The following is a 23,920-nucleotide window of genomic DNA, read 5'->3' as shown; positions in this document are numbered from 1 at the left end:
AAAACAGAATCAAAATATCTTCACAACACTCACCTTTCCCACGTTCCTCGAGCTCCTCACGGTGAACAACTCCGTACCGTTTTCCGTCTTTATCAGGTAGACCATATGCTTCTCCAGGTTTTGGACTTTATATAGAAGGTATACACATGCCAAAGTGAGTAAAATACACCAGGTCAGTCCAATTCCTCCTAAGGCTGTTCCCCGCGCATCTGAAGAGGTTTCTGCTGCGTCCGCAAATTTTACTGACCAATCCGTTCTAATCCAATTTAATTTGCCCCCGCACTATTTTTTTTATTCCTTTCGATTCCGTCCCTTGTAAATTCGTCAAGACTGTACATAGAATTAAAACTTTACTTAAAATTCGAGCGTAACGAAAATGGACGCAACAGATCCTCCCAGGTTGGTTAAGTATTAATGCCATTAATTCTTAATTTCCTTTCCCCCACCTGTCCTGTTTTTCCCTGTAATACTACCTTGATCAAAAAGTTCCCGGAATAACCACCGTGTGGCGCTCCCATCGTTCCGATTTGAGTTCTGTTTTTTTTGTTAAATTGGTACATCTGTTGTTGATATTCCCTTTAAATCTTAGTGTCATAACTTGACATTTGCAAAAGTTACGGTCGGTTTTCGGTATGTCTATCAGCGCTTCCTGCGATTTTTCCATTACTTCCTCTCGGCTGCTAAAACTCGTTCCCCGTAATGGTTTTTTAACTCGATTGAACAGAAAGAAGTCACAGGGAGCCAAATCAGGTGAATTCGGTGGCTGTTGGATGGTATTTGTTGCATTTTTCGTCAAAAAATTACGAATAATGATAGCACTGTGCGACGGTGCGTTATCATGGTGCAAAATCCACGAGTTTTCTGCCCACATTTCTGGTCTCTTTCGCCGAATTGCTTCACGCAAACGTCTCATAACGCCCAAATAATACTCTTTGTTTACTGTCTGGCCTTCTGGCAAAAATTCATGATGCACTACACCGTTGTAATCCATGAAAACCGTCAGCATTGCCTTCTTTTTTGACTGAAAACGACGTGGTTTTTTTGGTCTCGGTTCATTTGGTGAACGCCATTCACTTGCCTGATGTCTGGATTGCGTGTCGTACTCATAAACCCACGTCTCGTCTCCAGTAATGATCCTTTTGATGAATGTGGGATCGGATTCAGCCTCGCAAATCATGTCTTTTGCGACGTCAACACGGTCTCTTTTTTGCAAGAAATTGAGGTCTTTTGGCACTTTAACTTTGCTGCTACACGACGGAAACCCAACTCATTAACCACAATGTCTTGGGCGGATCCATAGGCAATGTTCAAGTCCTCCGCTATTTCTCTGATGGTTAATTTGCGGTTATTGACCAACATTTCTTTTACTTTATCAATTTTTTCACCGACTTTCGATGTCGATGGTCTGCCACTGCGTTCATCATCTTCGATTGACTCACGACCGCTTCTGAACCGCTCGTGCCACTGGTAAACGACCGTTTTTTTAGAGAATCGTTGCCGAAACACTTTTCCAACATTTCCAACGTCCGTGCGCCACTAAATCCGTTTTTTACGCAAAATTTAATACAAGTTCGTTGTTGCAAATTTAAATCCTTTTCTGTAATTGTAAAAAATCGCCAACACACACACAGATAGATGTACTCTTGGCTACGTAACTTTTGCAAATGTCAAGTTATGACACTAAGATTTAAAGGGAATATCAACAACAGATGTACCAATTTAACAAAAAAAAACAGAACTCAAATCGGAACGATGGGAGCGCCACACGGTGGTTATTCCGGGAACTTTTCGATCAAGGTAGTAAAATCGACACATTAGTACAAGCACAAACCTTTATTCATCAGCCCTTTGATAATATTTACTCATACGGGCGACATGCACCACATCTATTTTCCCTTTTCCCTTCTCTATCTCGTAGTTTACCGGTACTACCTGCTTAATGACTTTGTACGTCCCGTGAAATTGTGGTAACAACTTAGCACTTTTCCCGACTTTCCTCGTCGGCGTATACAATCTCACCAGATCACCTGGTTAAAAGTTCACCTCCCTCCGTGACTCATCGTATCGCTTAGCTCCTTTTGTCTGCCTCTTCCCTAGTCTCTCTAGCGCGATTCTCCGCGCCTCGTCTAACCTCTCTCTCTCCTTACTCCCGGCCCCCTCGTCTTCCGATGTCACCATAGCTTCGGCAGGTAGTTTCGCCTCCCTTCCGTGTACCAGGAAGTATGGCGTCTCTCCTAGGGTCCCTTGTTTCGTTGTGTTACATGCAAACGTTACCTGGGGTAAAAACTCGTCCCAGTCATTTTGCTGATCGCCTGTGAAGGCACTTAGTATCTCCGCGAGGGTCTTATTAAGACGCTCGGTAAGCCCATTGGTCTGAGGTCTGTACGCGGTCGTGAAACTAATAATGATGCCCATACTCTTCAGCAAGGTCCTTAACATCTCCGATCGAAAGACCTCACCCCGGTCCGTTAAGATCGCCTACGGCGCTCCCTGTCGGCATATTACGTTTTCTAACAAAAACTTGGCGACGGGTTTTGCAGTCCCATTCGGTAGGGCTTTCGTCTCCGCCCATCGCGTTCCATAATCTGTGGCCACTACTATCATTACCTTTCCGTTTTTACTTCGACGAAATGGCCCTGGTAAATCTACGCCGATCTTCTCGAATGGCCTTCCGGCCTGAATCGGCTGTAGAAACCGCCGGATTTGGCAAATGATTTCGGGCCGAATGCCCAGGAGTAAATTTTACACCTTAAACCGGTCGAGACCGTGGTCCTCCCGTAATCCTGGCAAAGTCGGGACCACTTTGTAGGATTCAGTCGGAGAAATGGCAGGAGAGGCGAAAAGTTAATTCAATAAAAAAATGAAAAAGAAGACAGCGTCACCACCGATGCCTACTCCGTAACAATGTGTCAACAACTATGCATTAATCAATTAACCGCCCTTTGCTAAGAAGATCGGCCTTACTGCCGATTCCTCTCTAGTCCAATCCCGCACAAAGAAGAAGAAGAAGAGAAAAAAAGAACGGAAGAATACTTACCGTACCACGAACACGCCTTTGGCCGAGTCCTTCTGCGGATCCTCTTCTGCGTTGTCTTACAAATAATGCAGTACCCGGCGCCTCCACCAAAGTTGTCGTGTCCCCTCGAGGACAGCGCGACAAGGGACGTCTCAGAAAAGGATCTTGACTAACGCTGAGGAATTTCCGGACGACGAAGGTGGTCCAATTGGCGAGTTGGTACGGTGAAATAAATGAGACGGGGTCTTTCGCTAGGAGTTTGTATTTAAACAAGAGCGACTCCGGCGCGAGTATCTCGTCCTGCGGCGAACCCCGGGTCAATCGGCGAGTCTCCGCTCCCACGGCTCTCGGCTCCCCCTCCCGACGCGTACACAGCCCCTCGACAAAAGACATGGAACGAAGGCTCCGCGGGGTTTTTATTTGATTGCGGCATCCGGTCGCGCCCCGGATTCAGCATTTTACTGCGCTTTATTCCCATATTCAGTCATATTCGCATGCTTGCCCCCTCCTCCCTCGAGGGCGACGCAAGCATATGAGTGACAGGTAAGCATTGGAAAAATTCCAATATGCGAATTGCGCAGCACACGTAGACCTCCTCGCGAAAGAGGAATGAGCCACGTCGGGGTAATTAACCCGGGACATAACAATATTCTCCATGGAACACTTTTCTCCATTAAGCAAAAGAAGTTTCAGGAGAAATATGAGGTAATCTAGCTCAAAATGTCTGGATAGGTGAAATTTCCCATACACCTCCCCTATGTCCAGCTCTTCAATAAATACAGGGTGTTCCGGACTGAAATACCTCAACTTCTCATTACTCTGAATGAAGCTTCAGCAGAATGTAACTGGGTTTTAATCACTATTTTTGTGCATAACCAGGTACTCCTAACTCTTAAAATCCTAAGGATGACGTCTGCAATGCAATCCCCAAGATTATCCACCAAGAACCAGGGAATACCTTCACAGTATTCCAGTATTAACATAGGGGCATTTATGTAAATATACCTTTACTTCTTCCTAACCAAATGCTGTGTGATATAGACAGATGTCTTGTTTCATCTTACTTTCATAGGCATCATGGAAAAATTCATTCTCCACCAATAAACATTCGTCAACAAACCATGCCCAACTTTGCATATTTTTTCTTCAGCAACAGTCTTAACATTTAACCCCTGTCCATCTTAGACTTTCCACACTTACTCTAAAGAGAGAACATATACACTCCAATGTCCTGTGAACAATACAATTTCTTTTTTCTCTTGCACAAGCAACTTTGCATTATCTTTATCTCATCATTTTATTCCTCAAGGAAAGTAAAAGCAGGTATATTTCCAGGCAAAAAGGCATGAGGCAAGTGTTTTGACTTGTATAAACTGAACTTAGTAGATAGTAGAGAAATGAACTTATTAATAACAATCCTAGCATGTTTGATGGACAAATGGGTGAAATAGTTTATAATATATATATATATATATATATATATATATATATACATAATATTGTATAAACTGAACTTAGTAGATAGGACAGAAATGAACTTATTAATAACAATCCTAGCATGATTGATGGACAAATGGGTGAAATAGTTTATAATATATCTATATATACATATATATATATATATATATATATATATATATATATATATATATATATATATATATATATATATATATATATATATATATATTTATATATATATACATAATATAAGCCTTAAAATTGATTTAACGTTTAGAAGATCCAAAAATTGAAAAAAATGATAGGTATGTTTGAGTTAATGATGAAATAAAAGATTAACATGTAAAAAATTATGAAATTTTTATTCTTACAGGTTGAAAATGTTTCTGTTTAGATTAATGCTATCATGGTGTACAAAATCATGCAGAGATTTTAAGCTTTATCAATTATTTTTTATTTAAAAAATTATATAAAACAGGACAATGTCACTGTTAAAGAGTTATAATTTATGTTTTACAATTGGTTTTTTCAGATTGGAAGGGAATATTTGGGAAGAGTTAAGGAATAACAAATAATCCTCAGCAGTGTAATGCACTTCAATTTTATGTAGCCTAAGCACTCTTCTGTTCACAATGCTCCAGGTAGTGAATGATTATTGACATATCTTACATTTTTATGATCATTTTGCAGAGTGTGTCATCATGTGCGATATTAGATGACTACGCTGAACGAATGCCTTTGAGCACATGTTGCACTTGTGAGGCTTTTCACCGGTATGTGTGAACATGTGCCTCTTTAGATGATTACTCAGAATGAATGCTTTTGAACACAGGCGGCACGTGTGTGGCTTTTCACCAGTATGTGTCTTTATGTGTGTCTTGAGATCGCTATTCTGGATGAATGTTTTTGAACAGATGTTGCACTTGTGTGGCCTTTCACCAGTGTGTGTCAGTATGTGCCTCTTTCGATTACTGCTACAAGCAAAGGCTTTTGAACAAAAGTCACAATTGTATGGCTTTTTACCAGTGTGTGTAATCATGTGTAACTTTAGATTACCTCTGGAAGTGAATGCTTTTGAACAGACTTTGCACTTGTGTGGTTTTTCGCCAGTGTGTGTCATCATGTGTGACTTAAGATGACTATGCCTTTTGAATGATTTCGAACACACCCGGCACTTGTATGGCTCTTCGCCAGTATGTATCATCATGTGTGACTTTAGATGACTTTTCTGAGTGCATGATTTTGAACAGATGTTGCAAGTGTGTGGCTTTTCACCAGTATGTGTCAACATATGATGCTTTAGACAAGTACTGGTAGCAAATGGTTTAGAACATATATTACACTTGTGTTGTTTTTCAGCAGTATGTGTTAGCATGTGCCTTTTTAAGTGACTATTGGCAATAAATGTTTTGGAACAGATCTCACATGTGTGTGGCCTTTCTACAGTATGTGTCAACATGTGCCTCTGTAAAAGTATCTTTCTAGCAAAACCTTTTAAACACAATGCACATTGGAATGGCCTTTCCCCAGTGTGCGTTGACATGTGAATTTTGAGTTTACTGAAAGTTACAAAGTTTTTGAAGCAGAAGTCACATTGGTGCTTCTTCTTAAGAGCATGCACTAATTTGATATGACTTGCAAGGTCATCTTTTCTCTTAAATACTTCCACACAAACATCACATCTGAATAGCATCACCTTGCTAAGGTGCACATGCATTACATGATCTTTGAGAAGGTCCTTTTGTTCAAATACCTTGGAGCAAACATCACACACATGCAGTTGAGTGGATGAAGCATCTTCTCCTGCATCATCCTGTTTTTGGTGTTTATCTGAAAGATTTGAAGTATAAGTAGATATTCATTAAGAAGGTGCATACATTTATACAATCATACATCTACTCTTGCCTGTACATACTCATCAGTCTAAATATGTATGTTAGCAATGTCAGTTGCAATAAAATCTCAGGAACAAAGCATCTGTCATCACTTACTGCTGACCTGAATTAGGCCTTGTAGCACTTTTTGTTTTACCTTCGACAGTGTCAAAGTGCTTCTCTTTTAAGCCTGGGAAACGTAAAGAAGTTACAGGAAGCTAAATCCTGTGAGTGAAGATGGAGTGAACATATGATGTCATGCTCTTATTTTTCAAAAACTGCATCACAAAGAGGGCAGTATGACAATTTGGCAGTGACCAGGTATGCAAATCTTTTTTTTTTTCATATGCAAATCTTCTGAAGAAATCCATAACTTTGCATATCATGTCTTGAACAATATAAATGTTTCGGCTGCTAATTTATCCAACAGGAAATAAAAATGTATTGTAGTGTTTTGCTCTGGAAATTTTACCATCATGTTTCATTGCCAAAATGAGAAAACATGTTCCATTGAAACGGCTGGTTTTGACTATTGCAGCCATTTTTTTTCTGTTACTTTCGTGTCCTCCTTTGGGTACTTTCGTCCTTTTTGGTGTACCTGCAAAACTTTACCCTTTTTGTTAATATGTCAATTGCTTATTTCACCAAGTATGCTTAACCAATGAGCACCTAATCCTTTATAAGTATATAAAGTATGTATTAAAAGTCACTCACAGCATCTTCAAATTCTGACCAATAAATGAAAGAGAAAAATTATGTCATTTTGCTTAATTATGTTGGACATAAATAAACAATTAATGGACAAAAGAAAACAACAAATGAATGGCATTGACACCTTTCACATGATATTTGAATCTTACTCAGGATAAAACATAAGATATTGAAAGGGAAAACGGTTGTGTTTGGTTATATCATTTATAATTCTTAACTGATAACATCTAAAATCAGATTAATCAAGCAAAATTGAGAAAAGGCTTGAAAACATAGCAAGATTAATTAAACATCTAGTCTGAGTAGCTTTATAAATAATACTAAATACATTAATAAATAATTGCAAAAATGATGATAACATTATCATCTTTTTTGCAGTTTATTATAATATTTTAAATGGCCTTTCAGTTATTTTTAAAACAATTTTTAAAAGGTAATGCAGTTTTTCACAATCCATTATAAGTACTGCAAGGGTTTATCACCAATAGTTGCATTACACCAGAAATAAGCTAAGATGAATTGATAGCACAGTCCTTAGCTTTCCTTACCTTGTTCCTGCAACACCTCCCCTCCCAGTCTTACTTTCATCTGAGGTATATCAGCATCACAATCATCCTTAATCTTCACTTCCTCCTCAGAGGGCATATTTACTTCTGCATCTGCCAAATGATCCTGGAAGATCAAGGAATAAATATTACAGATTTTCAGGATATGCATGAACAATATGCTTTAAAAACATGTTATTTTAAAAATTAAAATATTGTTAACTTGACTGAATTATACTGACTGGAATATTGTTACTGAACACAATCTAGATCTGTAAAATCTAGTTTTTGCCCTCCTTTTTTTTCTTTTCTTAAAAATTCTACAATCTTTTTTCATTAATGTTGATTGTTATTCAATAGCTATCATATAATTGACAAACCTGCCTTAAATCTCTTCCTAGCACTGGCCAACATGACCATCTGTTCTTCTCATACAACTTCCAAGTCTGAGATATATGCAGGTTAATGATTAGCCTCCTGTTCATTCTATCTTTTCTTTTTTTCCAAATTTACTCATTAGTTCATCCCAATTCACTCTATCAAATGAGCTTTTGAAATCAAAAAGAGATAGGTACACACTCATTGTAATCAAAATTTTCTTGATTAGTGTTCTCATTGCTTCAAAAGCATTCAGCATCCCTCTCCTATTCTTGAACCTAGACTAAAAATCCCCTTAGTAATTATTTACCCGAATCTATCTTTTTATCGACATTACAAAGTGCCACTTTAGATGTGCCGTATTTCAAACTTATTGTTCAGTGGTTTTCACATGATGTGACCTTTACCTTACTTGGAAAAGAACTAAAACTTATCACATAACGTTTTCCTGACAGATTCCTTCCTCAGAGCTACTATGAATCAGTCCATATACTCTTCCTCTCATATTTACATAAACATTTTGGTAATTCTGCAAACATATTGTCTACCCATAATGCCTTAATTAACTTAATCTGCTATTAAGCCCTTTTTATGTCATCATTGGATATGCCTGGACCTAAGGCATCTTCTTCACTGTCATCTTACTTTTCTATGCTTAAGCTTGGTGACCTTAGTTCTTAAGCATTCAGTTCTTTTTATATTCCTTCCAAGTTTCTTGGATATTTTCTTTGTCTTAGCTTTTTTTACCTGAGTCAAGTTCTAACACTGTGTTACCATGTTGGCCTAAGTTCTTTAACAGACAGTTTTTCACATTATTCCTTTCAATTCTCTTGGATCTTTTCTATGTTGGCTATAATCTTACTCAAATTATCTTTAACTGCTAGAATAGATCTTTCCTTCTTACTTTCTGATAATGATTTAACCTTCTTAAACAGTACTTTAATTTGTTCTTCCTTCTGCGGACTTATGATATTCTTGTATAATCCTGAGAACCCTCATTTCATATGCTACCAATAATTCAGAGCACCAATTACCTCCAAATATAATGAGTAGAGTCAACCCCAGCCGTACTCTTATGAATGGGCAAAGGATAGGTGAGGGAAATTAGAAGTAGTAGTAAATCAATAAATATTATAAAAATAAATAACTGAATATAAACCAATAAGAAATACAATAAAAAACTAAAAATAATTGAAATTATTGGAAACAGTAAACAGTTAGAATGATGAAATGGAAGACTGTAAATAAATCACACACTATCTATCTTGGACTATATAGCATTGATACTTGCTGGTCACATGCACTCACGCTCTATAAGGTATTATGAGACATTTCTCTCTGCATCAGGGGCTCACTAATCACACCAAGGGAAATACAATTAAAAATTATTACAAATGGAAAATAATTACATATTCTCTTGCTTGGATGTATTATATAGAATTGATCCCTGCTAGTATCAAGCACTTACATTCAATCAGGGCTTAGGAGAAATTCCCTCTGCACCACTGGCCCGTTAGTCATAAGGAATATAATTATTTAAAAAAATTATAAACTGTATGGATTTGATGTACTATACAGCATCGATCCTTGATAGTAGCATGAACTCACAATCTATCAGGGCTTACAAGAGGTTTCCCTCTCCATAAAGTGCCCAGTAATTACACTATTATTAGTGAAATAAAATTTATAATTAAAATAAATAAAAAATAATCACCCACCCTCTAGCTTGGATGTGCTATATAGCCTTAATTCTTGATAGTCTCAAGAATCACATTCAATCAGGGCTTACAAGAGATTTTCCCTGAAACAGTTGCCCATCACGCACCAAAATGATTACAAACTATCTAGCTTGGATGTACTAAGCAACATTCATCCTTACTTGTTGCTTGCACTTACACTGTAGCAGGGCTTACAAGAGGTTTCCCTCTGCATCAGGGGCTCACCAATCACACGTAGTGGAATAAAATCAAAAATTATAACAAATAAAATATAATCACCTACCCTCTAGCTTTGATGTAATATATAGCATTCAATCAGGGCTTATAAGAGGTTCCCTCTGCACCACTGGCCTATCAGTCACACATAGTATTATAATAATAAAAGCAAAATAATCACACACTCTCTAGCTTGGATATACTAAGCAGCATTGATCCCTGCTTATCACATGCACTCCCACTATCAGGGCTTACGAGGGGTTTCTCTCTGCACCAGAGGCCTGCCAATCACTCACTTGCTTGGTTTTGTGAAGATGCCTTAATCCTTCCAAAACTCACTCACAGGTCGACCGTGGAATCTCTTCTGACATTTATACTGTGACTGGTACTTAGTGAAAAGGTAAGGGGAGTGCCCAGAGGGTCTTGCATAATAACACCTTGGAGGACATATTCAAGTCAGACAAGGAAGTGCAAGACTCAGTAGCCAGTTGGCTTTATGATGCGGCATGAGAAAGGTATGACTCAAGTATTATGAAGCTGCTTACAAGGATAAAAAATATGATTGATTGTCAAGGCAACTTTAAATCTTCAGGTTTTCTTAAGGTTTAAACAAAGTTGAGAATACATTTCTTTTTCCATAAAAAGCAATGCAAGACCTTACTTTTTGAAGGGTCTTAGAAAAATGCAGTGAATGTGAATGACTATAGCTCATGCATATGACAATCTAATAATGGATAAACTTGAACATAAGTTCTCTCATCAAAGTAATACTCAAACCATACTGTCATATCTTTTTCTTCTTCTTTTTCACAGTATCTTTCAATTAATCTACATCTGACTCGAATATAACTTTCCAAACTATCAACATTCACACCTAGAAAAATAATTTTAACAGTCTGAACGAACCTTACCAACTATCAACAATAAATTTATTTCAACTGGCCAACCATGACATACAAAATCCTTCATCCCCTTCTCACTCTGTCTCTGGCTTTTGTTTCTACAAGAACACTCCTCCCTAATAAAAATCCACGGACCAGCTACTTCACTGTCTCAGAAAAAGTGGGAAACCTGAAAAACTGCTGAATAGTAACATTCTCATACCTTCATCCCAATATACTCCTCTTTTTGAAGCAAACTGCCTGAAAAGCCATTACCTTATCATCACTTCTTTATCCAAATACCATAAAATTAAACAATCTGTGAACATAGCCTTAACTGTAACTTTTGCCCTGCCTAGAACATCAGTCAATGAAACACCACCATTTGCCTCTTCATCATAACCAATACTATTCTACCAAAACCATCATGATCTTTAACTATCCCATCCTTAATCACCCTGCCTCCCAATACCAATCTTTTGATGACCACTTCTCTGTTTAGGTGATTGAAAACCTTTCAAAATCTGCAAGTAGCAGATAGGTAAGAAATGAGAGATGGTGCATATCTGAGTGCTCCTTTTATTAAAGGCCTTCCAGCCTAACCAAGCCCACTGAATGCATCAAATACCTGGCTATGAATAATAAATTCATGTTTCAGGGAAAGAACAAATAATATGATTTGTGCGTAGAGGTACTAAAAAGAATAAAGATAAGGATAACCAAGTTATCCCAGTAATCACCAGGAATTTGAAGTTGCATCAGAACATTTCATCCAAGCCTATCAGCTGCAGAGTAACAGAACACATTATTTAAAACAGCATCTTTACAATTCTGACATATCTCCTTACTTGGCACAAGCTGTCTATTTCCTGTTCTTAAAATCAATCCTAACACAATTTTCACACAAATCTAATACATGCCATGCTACATAATAGCCATTATCTATCTTAACACTTCAATTTGCTATGGAATCCTGGGCATACGTTTACTCCTCTTAAAACAGTGACAAATCACTATATTCACCTTTTTGAATAAATCACCTATATCATGAGCAGTAATTCAATGCTTTTGCCTTTTTCATTGGGGAGGAATTACAATAACGCTATATGGCCAAAAATATAAGTCAGAAAGACTAATATAGTTAAATTAAATAAATAGCATAACATTTACAGCATAAAAAGTAAACATCTGTTCCTCTCATTTGAAAAATTAAGCATTCGTCATTATGACACAAACGCTCTTATTTTTCCCTTACCTCAAGAGAAGTCCTTTCCTGAATTTGAAAATTGTAGTCCACTTCCTCCTTGCTAGCTGGAATTTCAATAACCTCCGACTCTTCAATATCCACATTCTCCCTTTTCACAGTGATCTGCATATATTTGTTAAAAATGATGAAAAATATTTAAAAAATATGACTAGCTTTGCCAGTTTCAACATTTAGATACGAGAATTTTGGAAAGATATTGTGTAACAAAAATGATTTATGTTAGGTTATCATTGGTCATATATGAAGTGAAAATGTAAATCTCAGACATTTCACAATGACAAATTGAGAATTCTTCTTTTCTCAGGAATCATTCAAAATTGTATGTTCTGAACATATGACCCTATAACTTTAACTATATAAGGATTAGATGCTAGTCATTTTCTTGGCAATTTGTATGTTTACCCAAGATTAAATGAAAAACTACCATTGGTCCAATGTTTACACAATTGAAATATTTCCACAAAAAAGTCCATCTATTAAAAATGAATACATTAATGAATCTAACAGAGTAGTAAACATACCAAAATACAGAGGAATTACTTTGGCAATGTTATAGAAATAATTGTATTCATAACTATTTATGTATACAAAGCATAAAAAATGAATGCTAAGATATAATGATGAAAAACACCATAATTGTAATTAGAATAAAACACGTCAAAGAAAGCCAGGCTAAGTACTCTTACGCATGCTCTTTAATAAACAAATCAGTAATCAATTTTTTCCCACGTACACATCTTATGTATACAATATTCACAATTTTTAAGTCATTTCCCGTCTTTGCCATTTGGTCATTAGACCTTTAGGCATTTCTATTTTAGGGATGAAATACTCTTAATTATTCTTAATTTTCCCTTACCTCAACAGAAGTCTCTTCCTGAATTTGAATATAATGGTTCATTTCATCCTGGCTTGCTGGAATTTCAATACCCTCCGGCTTTCCAACATCCATCATCTCTCTTTTCATTGTGATCTGTACATTATTGTTAAAAATGTTGAAAATAATAAAAAAATATGACTAACAACATATAAATTAATGTAGAGTGCAAAATCAACAATTTTTATTGAATGAAAATGATTGTGATAATTGCAATTTGAAATTAAACAGAAGGGCTTTTGTCCTAATATCTTATGCTTATGGCATAAAGTATTTTCATTTTAATCCAAGAGAAGATCATTTGTATTTACGTATAGTGGTGCTAGGTATCACAGCAAAACCAATTAATAATCTAAACAATTCTAAAATACAGAAAGACTTTATGTTTGCTAATTTCAACATTTAAGGATTAGAAATTTTGAACAGATACTATCTTAAAAAATGAATTGTATTAGGTTATCATTTGATTTATATGAAGTGAAAATTTAAATCTCAGATGATCTCCAATGACTGAAGGAGAATTATTCTAAATTGTGGAATCATACAAAATTATAAGTGTTGAACAATTGAAACCAATAATTTAGATAAATAAGAAAAGATGCTAGTCATTCTCTGCATAAATTTGTTTCCAAAATGAACTGAAAAACTACAGGATAGAAACTTTAAGGAAAGAAATAAACCAAACATGTGTAAAAAATAAAAGCTTAACATTCCTCTTTGCAAAGAAACTCATCAAAAGTGCCCACTGAAATTACTTTGACTTAAATTATTTATTTTAACTGTAAATGTCAAAGTCTTGATGATTTGAGAAGTTGGAGATTTTGAAATTCATCTGTTGCAAAGATGTAATTGCCAATGAACTTTTGTATCCCTCCAACTCCCCACTCCTAGGCCTACCACTCTTGTAAGTCAACAGTCGACAGAAGTGTGTGGAATTGACAAAATCAATTATTTAATTTCATAATAGAACAAGATGGATTGGTAAGATATAAGCTCTCTTTGATGCACCAATGTCACTATGATGATCAATATGATGAATAAATTATTAGCAGAATCCTCATAAATTGCCTGTTTTGTAATATAAAATGTCTAGCCTATATATTAGCATGGGTAGATATCAATCATATCTTTGGAAAATTATTATAAAATGTAAGAAGCTTAAATTGTGTTGCAACAAAAATATTAAAAACCGTTTAAAAAATTAAAAACAACTGCTTTCCGACTATGTCATTAATTGTTAGAGAAGATCTCAATGTGAAAATACTAATCAATATGAATAAATAAAACATAAATAAAGGATTTATCAATTTTCCAACGTCCACTTTACACCTATTTGGCACCTGCATTAATTTTTAATCCTTGCGCATCTATGATGCCTAGGTACAATTAAGCTGAAGAATTGCTAAAAAGTCATTGTAGATGTAACTCAAATTCAAATTCTGTTGAAAGCACTGATTAAAAACTACACGCTTGCACATTTTACTTAATAATTCTCGGAGTTTCTTAATGAGGAGGAAATTTCTTCAAAAATATACAGTTCTACTGACTTTTGAACAAGAAGTGATTACTACAATATACTATTTTCACACGGCATTATATTTCACATAGGTCCATACGTAAATTCATAATCTTTCCCGCTTCTTTACAATTTATGAAGCCTAATTACCTTTTAATGAACTAATTTTTGAAAAGAAGGCCGTCTAAGTACTCTCGTGCATGCTCTTCTAAAAAACATAGAAGTATTCAATTTTTTCTCACGAACATCGTTAATGCAAACAATACTCGCAATGTTTAAGTAAATGCCCGTATTTGCCATTTGGTTATTATCAACTTAGGCATTTGTACACTTGGGATGAAATTTATTTAATATAAACACGTTTATTAAACAATATGACTAAATTCGTAACGGATATTGTTACCACGGACATTATAAAATGACAACATAACTTGGAGACAACTCACCTTTTCGCGGCAAATATTTCCCTCTTCCTGTTTGTATTCCGTTTGCCTCTCCAACGTAAGATTGTTTTCGTAGCATTGCTGCTTAAACATATAGAAATCGGTCAGTATTTTAAAGCACTGATAGCAAATAAACCACGGGTTGATTCTATCCATCACTACCTACGAAAACAAGATTATTACGGTGTTATGCCACACACATCATCTCTCAACGGAACTCTATTTATTGACATAGTAATGCAAAGCTTTTTTATTGACCCAAAACAGGGAAATACCGAAACCTTTGTGGTAAAATTACGATAAAATCGTCATGGTGAAAACGTAAACATGTAATTGATTGGCCTACTTTCAATTCCAATAACTCTTCTATTGCTTCCCGCACCAACTGCTCAGCATCATCGTTTTCACTAAAAATATTTGTCAACCGACCACCACTGCCAAGACATAATCTACACTTTAAACTTTCTTGTCGAGACATCTTCGTATCACTTAAAATTGTCGACATTATTAAGTCGTAAGCAATAGATTCCAAAATGGCCGACTACGTATCGATGAGTCGTTCGTTCTGAATCGATTCCGAAGTGGGAGTTTGAAATTCGATCAGATTTTCTTTTGCCCTAAGTAATCACCAAATTCAAATAAATTTCTACTTTTGAAAATTATTCAAACTCTTACTTAGTTGACTAAAAATTTTTTTTTACTAATAAAACTCCCTAAATAAGAAGAGTTAAAAATAGTATTTCGTTCTCTAAAAATGACCCAATACAAACAATATTTTATTGTCTGAAGTACTTTATTTATTATTTATACGTTTACCAACAAGTTTAATCCTATTAAAGTGATGCTTTAATAACACTGCTGAGTTTTCGGATAAAAAATTTCGTAAAAGCGTCATTATTCAGAGTAAAAAAAAAATTAATGAAATCATTTATGGCAAATATTACCTTTTAAAATGTAGAAGAATTAAGGGCAAATACAGCATATTTATTTGGATTACATTTTAACAAAAAAATTTGAAACAAATACATGGGCATGGAATCTAAAAAATACAACGACTGTTAGCCATCGTCAAAGGATTTGAAATAATTATAAAAAGCAAAAATTAAATGCACTGTTATTTGCTTTTATTTAGACCATTTAAATTGATGGTTCTTATCGTCAGAACAAAGTATTTTCTATTATCCTTGTGCCCAGTAATATGCAATATATATATAAAGTTTGTGATATGAATTAATTAAATCCGGATATTCGTTAACTTTTAGAGGCAAATCCAAAGTCACTGTGAATTACTAGTAATTACATACCTTTTTAGTAAAAGCTAAAAAATAAATATTTAGATTTTTCTTAACCTGTTAAATTCAGTAAAAACTTGCTATAAATCCATGTTTTTATGGCAGCTTTGTATTAATATGATAATGAATAATAAATTCATATATATGTATTTTCATGAAATAAAGAGTCAATTAACGATATCATGCATCATAGAACTGCATCAATGATGAATCCCTTCGATTTCTCCCAAACAGTCCTGAAACTCCTCCTTAATTCGCCCATATTTGTCCGTTTTAATCCATGTATTCTTATTCTGCTGCATTTTTCTCCACACTAATATTACAAAAGGCTCCATTGAATACCCATCATATGTTTCGCAGGACAGGTGACTCATAGAACAGACGGCATGCCATAGTCATCCTCCAAAAACTGCCCATATTGTCTCCTCTTTCCCCATTCGCACCTGATAGCAGTCTCAGACATGGGCAGTATGTGAAATAGCTTTCTTTCTCATCTGTGATATAATGCTTGGATACTATTCCCACCCACTTTCCTATAATCAAAGTTAGGTGTTCGTTATTATACATGTGATACGATCAGATTTTTCCATAAGTTCAAGATAATAGTATAATAGCTCTATGATATAATATTAAGATACTCTACCTCTCAGATTTTCCTATGCCCATTACTAGTTAATAACTAGTACTGCAAAACGTCAAGTGAGACTGATTTCATGAGTATGACAATGTAATATTCACCTAAAAACGTATGTATTTTAGATAAGTATGTATGATCATATCCGAATGAATTTAAATAAATTTACAGGTTAATGAATCCATAAATAATATTAGCATGAAGTCATTCGTCTATATTGGAATATAGGTCATAACATTTTTCGAATATCAGAAACGGGGACGCCAACTATCGAATAATATATTTTGTCGAGTATTCTTAAAGAAACCGAATGAAAAATACGGGACAGTAGAACTAATAATATAATTTCTTTACTCTAGGCTTACGACGCCTGTATTATTGGTTAATCTTGAATGTTTGCATCGTAAACAATGCTTATTGTAAATCATTGGACACGGATCTTTGAAATGATAGAACGGAACAGAAATGTTTTCCTTCATTTATCTCTATGTCTATTCAAATGATTTCGTGGATACTACAAAAGCTCATAAATATCTTAAGAAAGGCGGATTCCGATTTTCCATGACTCAATCTCTAATTAAATCTGAGAATTCGCGAGAAAGGTTTTCATATGTGTTATCTGGAATAAGATCCTCTCTTTTAACACCAGCCCATTCCCTTTCCATTAAAAACAACTTCGTAACAAATGAAGTACGAAATGCCAGTGGCCAGCAGACGAGTTACGTATTTTGTGTGTTATTGCTATGTTGAAGACTTAAAATGCTGTGTGAAGTAATGTTTGAAAAACGGCTTTGTACTTCCATAGTTTGTTTTTAGGTCAATTTTTCTGCATACATGAAAACGATCAGCAATTCCGATAAAGCCGAATTTTAATTAGGCAGAGAGCGTTTCAACAGTCGTGAAGTGTTCATTAATGTTTCGGCGAGAAGACTAATTTACAATTCATGCTGGAAAAGAAAATAGAGGATTTAATAGATGTTAAAGTAAGTTCATAAGTCTATTTCGCTAGCTCTTTCAATTATGTGTTTAAGAAATTTCCCAGGCCTGTCGAATGAATGAACGGAACATTCACGACGTAATTATTTTTTTTGTTTTCCACTTTATATCAAAGAATACCTATCATGCTTCATCGCCTAATAAAGATGTATAAAAGGGTTGATTTTTTTCATTTACCCAATTACTAGATTACATTGAAATAGCCCAAAGTATTTGGGATCGGATTAAGATGATTAATTTCCGTATCAATGCATAACCTCACTTCTCAAATTAGTGTAACAGTTGACAAACGAAATGCGAAATCCCTGCTATAATGTTGTTTACTTAGTTTCATCGGCTGTTTTAATAAATTTTAATGCTAGTTCAATTAATGTTGACGTATTGCATTATTTTTCTAGCGTAAGATTCTACAGCAAATCATTCGGCGCACTCTAAAACCTACATAATGTGCGAGAAACACGAATATGAAGTCTGCAGATTGTGCTTAAATTGTCGCGGTCTGTTGATCACTGCTTTCGGCGACAATATTAAATTCCAAAAAATGCTGGAACATGCGATAGAGGATTTAATACATGCCAAAGTAAGTTCAGTTGTCTGATTTTTGTGTTTCAAAAATTTTTTTGGCGAGATATCTGAACTGAATTGGTATCTAGTTTATATATTCCGTCCACTGTTTAAATGTATATTGAAGTTTAGGCGAGATGAGTTACGTGGATTCTATTGTTAATACATAGTTATAGCATATTCAATTAGGTTGTGGAGGATACAAATCATCCCTGGTTTGTGTGTTATACCTACATGGAAAAGCTTACGGAATTCTGGCTGATTAATCATCGATGATCCCAGTGTTTTCTTTGTGTTATATAATCGCATCAAAGAGGGAAGCTATCATTCTAGGAAATACGTAATAACCAATCGAGAAAAGGTCAGTTGTATCTAATAATATGAACTCTATCAATAATGAAGGCAAATTTGGCCAAAAGTTAATAATTCCTGACACATTCCTTGATTAAAATGTGGAAAAAACATTTTATCGTCCCTGCGATCAAACACAGTCATTTAAATGTTATCGAAAATACTACTTTTTGAGGATTGAATGGGGTTAACATTGAAATTGGAATTTAATTTTGTGGATAATTTTTCAAGATATGCGCCTTTTTTTCAAAAGTGTTGAAAATTCAATGTTTCCATCACTTTGCAACTTGAATGTCAAAAAAAAAACCTTTCCACATTGAGCAAAAAAATTGGCTTTTTGAGTGAATGATATAGTCACCCCTTCTTACTCTTTGATGGAGTTTTCATCATATATTTATTCGGTCCAATAATAGGGTCAAGCCGATGACTTTGGGCAAATAAAAATCAATCTGCCTTCCTGTGTACTGCAACAATGTCACCCTAACTCTCTAGACATTCCATATCCTTCGCACTAAATCTTGGCAGTGGTTCCTTTTTTTCTAAAAATGATTTACTTCTGTTTATTATTTAACTAATTACATATTTGGCTGTTGTCATTCTTTGGCAAGATAAATAAAATACAATATATTTATATTTTGGTATCCTTAACAAAACTTACATTTAAATTGTAGTCCACCATGCAATAATATGTAATCTTTTTATGAATGGTTGATGTCAGCAATTTAATTGTCTTTGGGTACAATTGTTACTTTTCTGCGAAATGAATGAGTCCCCCATGATTCTAATTAGAAATATATGAAAGAGTTTTGACATAAGGATTTGTTTTCTTGGTACTCTTATTTTGAAATTGTGAAGCAAGGATGTTGATGAATTATGGCATTTTAATGCTTTGTGGTGCATTCCTGTTGAAACCAAGAAAGAGTATTCTGACGACTTGATTGACAGTGATGTTATTGACAAGTCGGCTGTGTCATACCTGATGACATGATCATTGGCTAAGACGAGGTTGACATTGCCATTAGATGCTCTATTTTTACAGTAGAGGATTTTCATTCATGCATGAATACTGGAAAGTAGCAGTCATTGGTCAGACAATAAAGAGGCAGGTAATATGGTAACTTATTATACATATTCCAGCATTAAAATAATGCACATTCTTGTGGAAAATAAATTTATTATTTAAATCAATTGTACAAATTCATTCAATTCTTCATCCCCTCTTCCTTCCTAGTTCTCTCCCCCTGAAAGTTTAATATGACCAGCAAGCCAATGACATTAGGCAAATGACAATACGTCTGCATTACTATATACTGAACCAATTCCTCCCTTACTTTTTAGACTTTCCACAGCCTCAGACAGCATTTTTTTAATTCTTTTTACTCTATTTTCATTTGTGTTAATTTATTATTTAATTTTTAATGCTTGATTCTACTTAAATCTCAGTATTAATTATCTAACTAAGTTGTATCTGAGTCACCTGGCAATTTTCATTCAAACCTATGTCTCTTAGTGTCAACACAAGTAATAAGTAACAGATAATCCCCATCTTTAACCTGCGGAACTCAATTCCTTTCTCCATGTGGTGATTTCTTGTGTGTAAACTCTAGTCTCCAACCTAAACACCATCTTTTTGCCTTTCATCTCATTCCAATCTTTAATCATCATTGTCTGTTACAACTGCTGCCCTATTTTCCTGCATAAACTCATGGTTTATTATGTCCTCTAAAGGTGGTAAATCCTATCAATTTCTTTCTGCTTATGATTGCTTGGTATGTAGACCAGAATGATGATCAACGGTGTCGAGTCCGTGCAATTTCTTGCTGGAAAGCCTGGGTTTGATGAAAGTAGAGGCAGGGATGTGAGAAGATGCTGGGATATACCTTGGGGAGGAAAATCAGTCCCTCTCTCCCACCTTCTCCCCAATACCAAATTTTGAAATAGAACTTCTTTGAATGGATCGTATTTCATTTCGTCTTCTCTTAGATTTCAGCCATAACATTTTAAGAATCCAATCCACCTGCAAAGGGCAGGGCAGACCTGCCTGTCTCCGCCACACGTCTGACTCTGAAATCATTAGTTCAAGCTCCTCAGACCAGCTGAGTTCCATTACGGAAGAGTCTGTGTGGGCCAAGTGGCTAAAACCCAGTGTGGAAGAAGACAGCAGCTGCTCCTGACCCAACTTGAACACGTTGCTGCCAGAGATCAGTTTGTCCTGGGGTGCCCTCTCATTATTCCCATTGCACCTTGGCTCCTCCATATGAATGACTTCCAACCTGACCGCTGCCTCAGCAGATGATGCTGTTTCACTGCCGGGGATCCTGCCGGCACTACTGGTATGGAGTTGATGAGACAATTCCCACCACCTCCGCACTGTCCTCACTGACCGCTAGCAACTTCCCAGTTCCCTTCTTTTTCTCCTTCTCTTCCTCTGACTTGCCTTGTGTGTCATCAGAGATCTCCTTGGAGATCACTGCCTCTCCGACTGACTCCTTGATGGAGAGGCGCAGGTGGGTGCACAGGGAGGACAGCACATGCCTCAGCTTGTAGTGATGCATCTCAGCGGTGCTGGCCATTCCATCCCATGGCCCACCCTTGGATGGGCCCTGGCTGCTTGGGAGCGGTGACCCTGGGGTCTTTTTCAGTATCTCTAGCAAGATCTCCATGCTATAGCAGTTGAGGCTCATTCTGTTCATCTGTAACTGGCGGTGGAAGGCAATTGGTTGGAAAAGTCATCACTGAACTCACAGAAGGGCAAACAGCTCCTGTTCTCTGAGCGCATGGGTGCTTTGGACAGCAGGGCCACTGGATCCTCCTCAGAGAGGTGAAAGCAGCCCATGTCCCTATCCTGGCCTTCCTCCATCTCTCCCACTTGACCCCTGTCAGCCACCTTCCTTGGCTGGGGCACTTCCTCCTGGGCAGGCACCTTGGGGAGAACTGGCACCCTGGTACCCCTCCAGGCCTTTAGCTTGGCCAGGCAGGCACCAGGTGCAGCAGAGGCCCTTTCCGCATCAAGCAACTCAGTATGTGGACACAGACGGTGCTTATGGAAGTTAGTTGTGATACGACCCACCTGACATGGTTACCAGGTGGCAGTGTCCGGTGAAATGGGTCCAGGTGTAGACCATCCCATCACCAACCAGCTTATCCCTCTTGGGTTGAGTCTTCTTGGCAAGGAGGACGGTGTTGGAGGCCCATCTTGGGGTGGCTTCTGTCGGGGATAAAGGTAAGATCCCTTTGTGGAATATGCTGCTGCTGGGGTTGGAGGATGTGGGCAAGGTAGAGGAGGAAGAGTTGGCTAGGGAAGTCAGTTCTGGGAGGAGGTTGAGGGGGTAGGTGGAGTGCAGGGAAAGTTGGATGGCCTCAGCCTGTATTTACAATGAGAGGCTGAAGGCAGGAATGACCTCTTGCTTCCTTACAAGCCAAGAAATAGAGCCATTCTTCTTCACCAGGGTATGGACCCTTGGAGTGATGGGTGTCAGTTTGATGCTTAGTTTGCCATCATCTTAATCATCTTTGTCTTCCTTGCCTCTCCTCACCTTTGTCTCCTCCTCTTCTTCATCGTCCTCATGTCAGAAAATGAGGAGTTTGGTGATAATTGAGGTGAAAACCTTAGAAACATGAAGTTGGGTGGTTAACCAGCACTTCCAAGCACAATTACCATGGTGGAAATACCATGAGGATCACTGCTGGGACTGGAGGATGGCATCATAGAGCCAGTCATAGGAGATGACATGTCCAACTGCCCAGAATAGGATGCAATTAGCTTACTGTTCTCATTAGCCTTCCACTTCAACACTTCATTCTCCAGAACAAGCTACTCATTCTGATGGCATTCCCTTTCCAAATCCTCAGACAAAAACTTCACTCTCTCTTCTAGTTTCCTTTCTGTGGCCAACTTCCTCTGGAGTTGAGCCTCTAGGTCCTCAACTCGGGCTTGCAAAGCTGTATTGTGTGCAAGGGCACTGTTCAAAGTCTGCAATTTCTGTCAATATTCTACCATTTTCTTGCTGTGGTCATACAATTTCACCCTTCATTTCTAATAAATGATTGAGGATGCAATCTAAAAACAGGAAAAAGGAAAAGGAAGGACATTTCCCACTTTCAAAGAAATAAATTTATCGAAGAAAAAAAAGGTACTGAGATAAGAATATTTAAAATAATCCATAATGAAATCAAACTCAAATGACACATTTTTCTTACTGATCATTTAGGTTGCAAGAGTTCCTCTCTAAAAACAAGCTTGATGACACATCTGCTACAACTTTGGAAGTAAGTTGAAAACACTTGCTATGGAAGCAGACAGTACAGTTTAATACAATTATCCTCACATATGAATTTAACATGACTTCTCCTAGAATATATTAATAAAAATAGACTTATTATCCATCAAATATTTATTCAATGAATAACCATAATTTGTTTGCTGTTGGGTATAATAATTACACAGTAAAGACATTATTTCACGAAATCAAAGAGAACTTTTCATTAAAAATGACAGGTAAATTAAAATTAATGAATACATTTTTAATATCAATTTAATGATTTCAACAGTAGATAAGGCAAAGTTATTCAAACAGACATGAGCCCAGGTATCAGTCAATTATCTGCAATCTAATATCTTCCATAAGTTTTTTCCCAAGGCAGTATATGTCCCAGAAGGAATTGAATGTTCAATGGTGGCCATATACTCATGAATAGGTGTTTACTTAATATCTATTTACAATTACATGTGCCTTCCAAAGTTGCAATAATTCATTCTGCAGATAGAAGTTGATCAGAAGTTAAGATTGAGATAATTAATGACTAACATTAACAGCTGGCTATTTGAAAAATCAAGGAGTCACCTCTGTTAATTTAAGTTTAAATTTAGGGTCTAAGGATGAGAGGGATATTAAAATGGAGATATTATATTATTTATTGTGGATTGTGAAAGTCCAGTTGGTAGAGCATTGGACTGCTGACTAGAGGGTCCCAGGTTCGACTTCCAGGCAAGGCACTCTGGGCACCCGCAGCTCCACTGAAGCTAAAATGATTGTTTGGGTACCAGTTCTCCCTGGGAAACCATAACTTGCAAAGGGGAAGCAACTGGCCTCCCTACCCTGAGGTGGGAATCTTCACATGCTGTATAGGGCTTAGTACTGTGTGATCTCTAAACCCCGTCACCTACTAAACCGACCTTA

General features: G+C 36.5%; 1 protein-coding gene across 1 annotated transcript; it reads right to left on the bottom strand.

Annotated features, from left to right (window-relative positions):
* Positions 1-5,077: 5,077 nt before the first annotated feature.
* LOC139691670 (zinc finger protein 684-like) lies at positions 5,078-14,538 on the bottom strand. Its single transcript, XM_071589514.1, has 3 exons — positions 14,534-14,538; positions 8,950-9,057; positions 5,078-5,451 (listed from the first exon to the last, which is right to left on the bottom strand). Exons 1-3 carry the CDS (start codon positions 14,536-14,538, stop codon positions 5,157-5,159), a joined length of 408 nt encoding a protein of 135 aa, XP_071445615.1. The 3' UTR covers positions 5,078-5,156.
* Positions 14,539-23,920: the final 9,382 nt, after the last annotated feature.

This window comes from Hetaerina americana, unplaced genomic scaffold (assembly GCF_022747635.1).
Source record: "Hetaerina americana unplaced genomic scaffold, ioHetAmer1.1.p SCAF_39, whole genome shotgun sequence".
In the NCBI taxonomy this organism is placed as follows: domain Eukaryota; kingdom Metazoa; phylum Arthropoda; class Insecta; order Odonata; family Calopterygidae; genus Hetaerina; species Hetaerina americana.
Note: the sequence above shows the minus strand (reverse complement) of the source record. Positions and strands in the feature narration are given on the sequence as shown.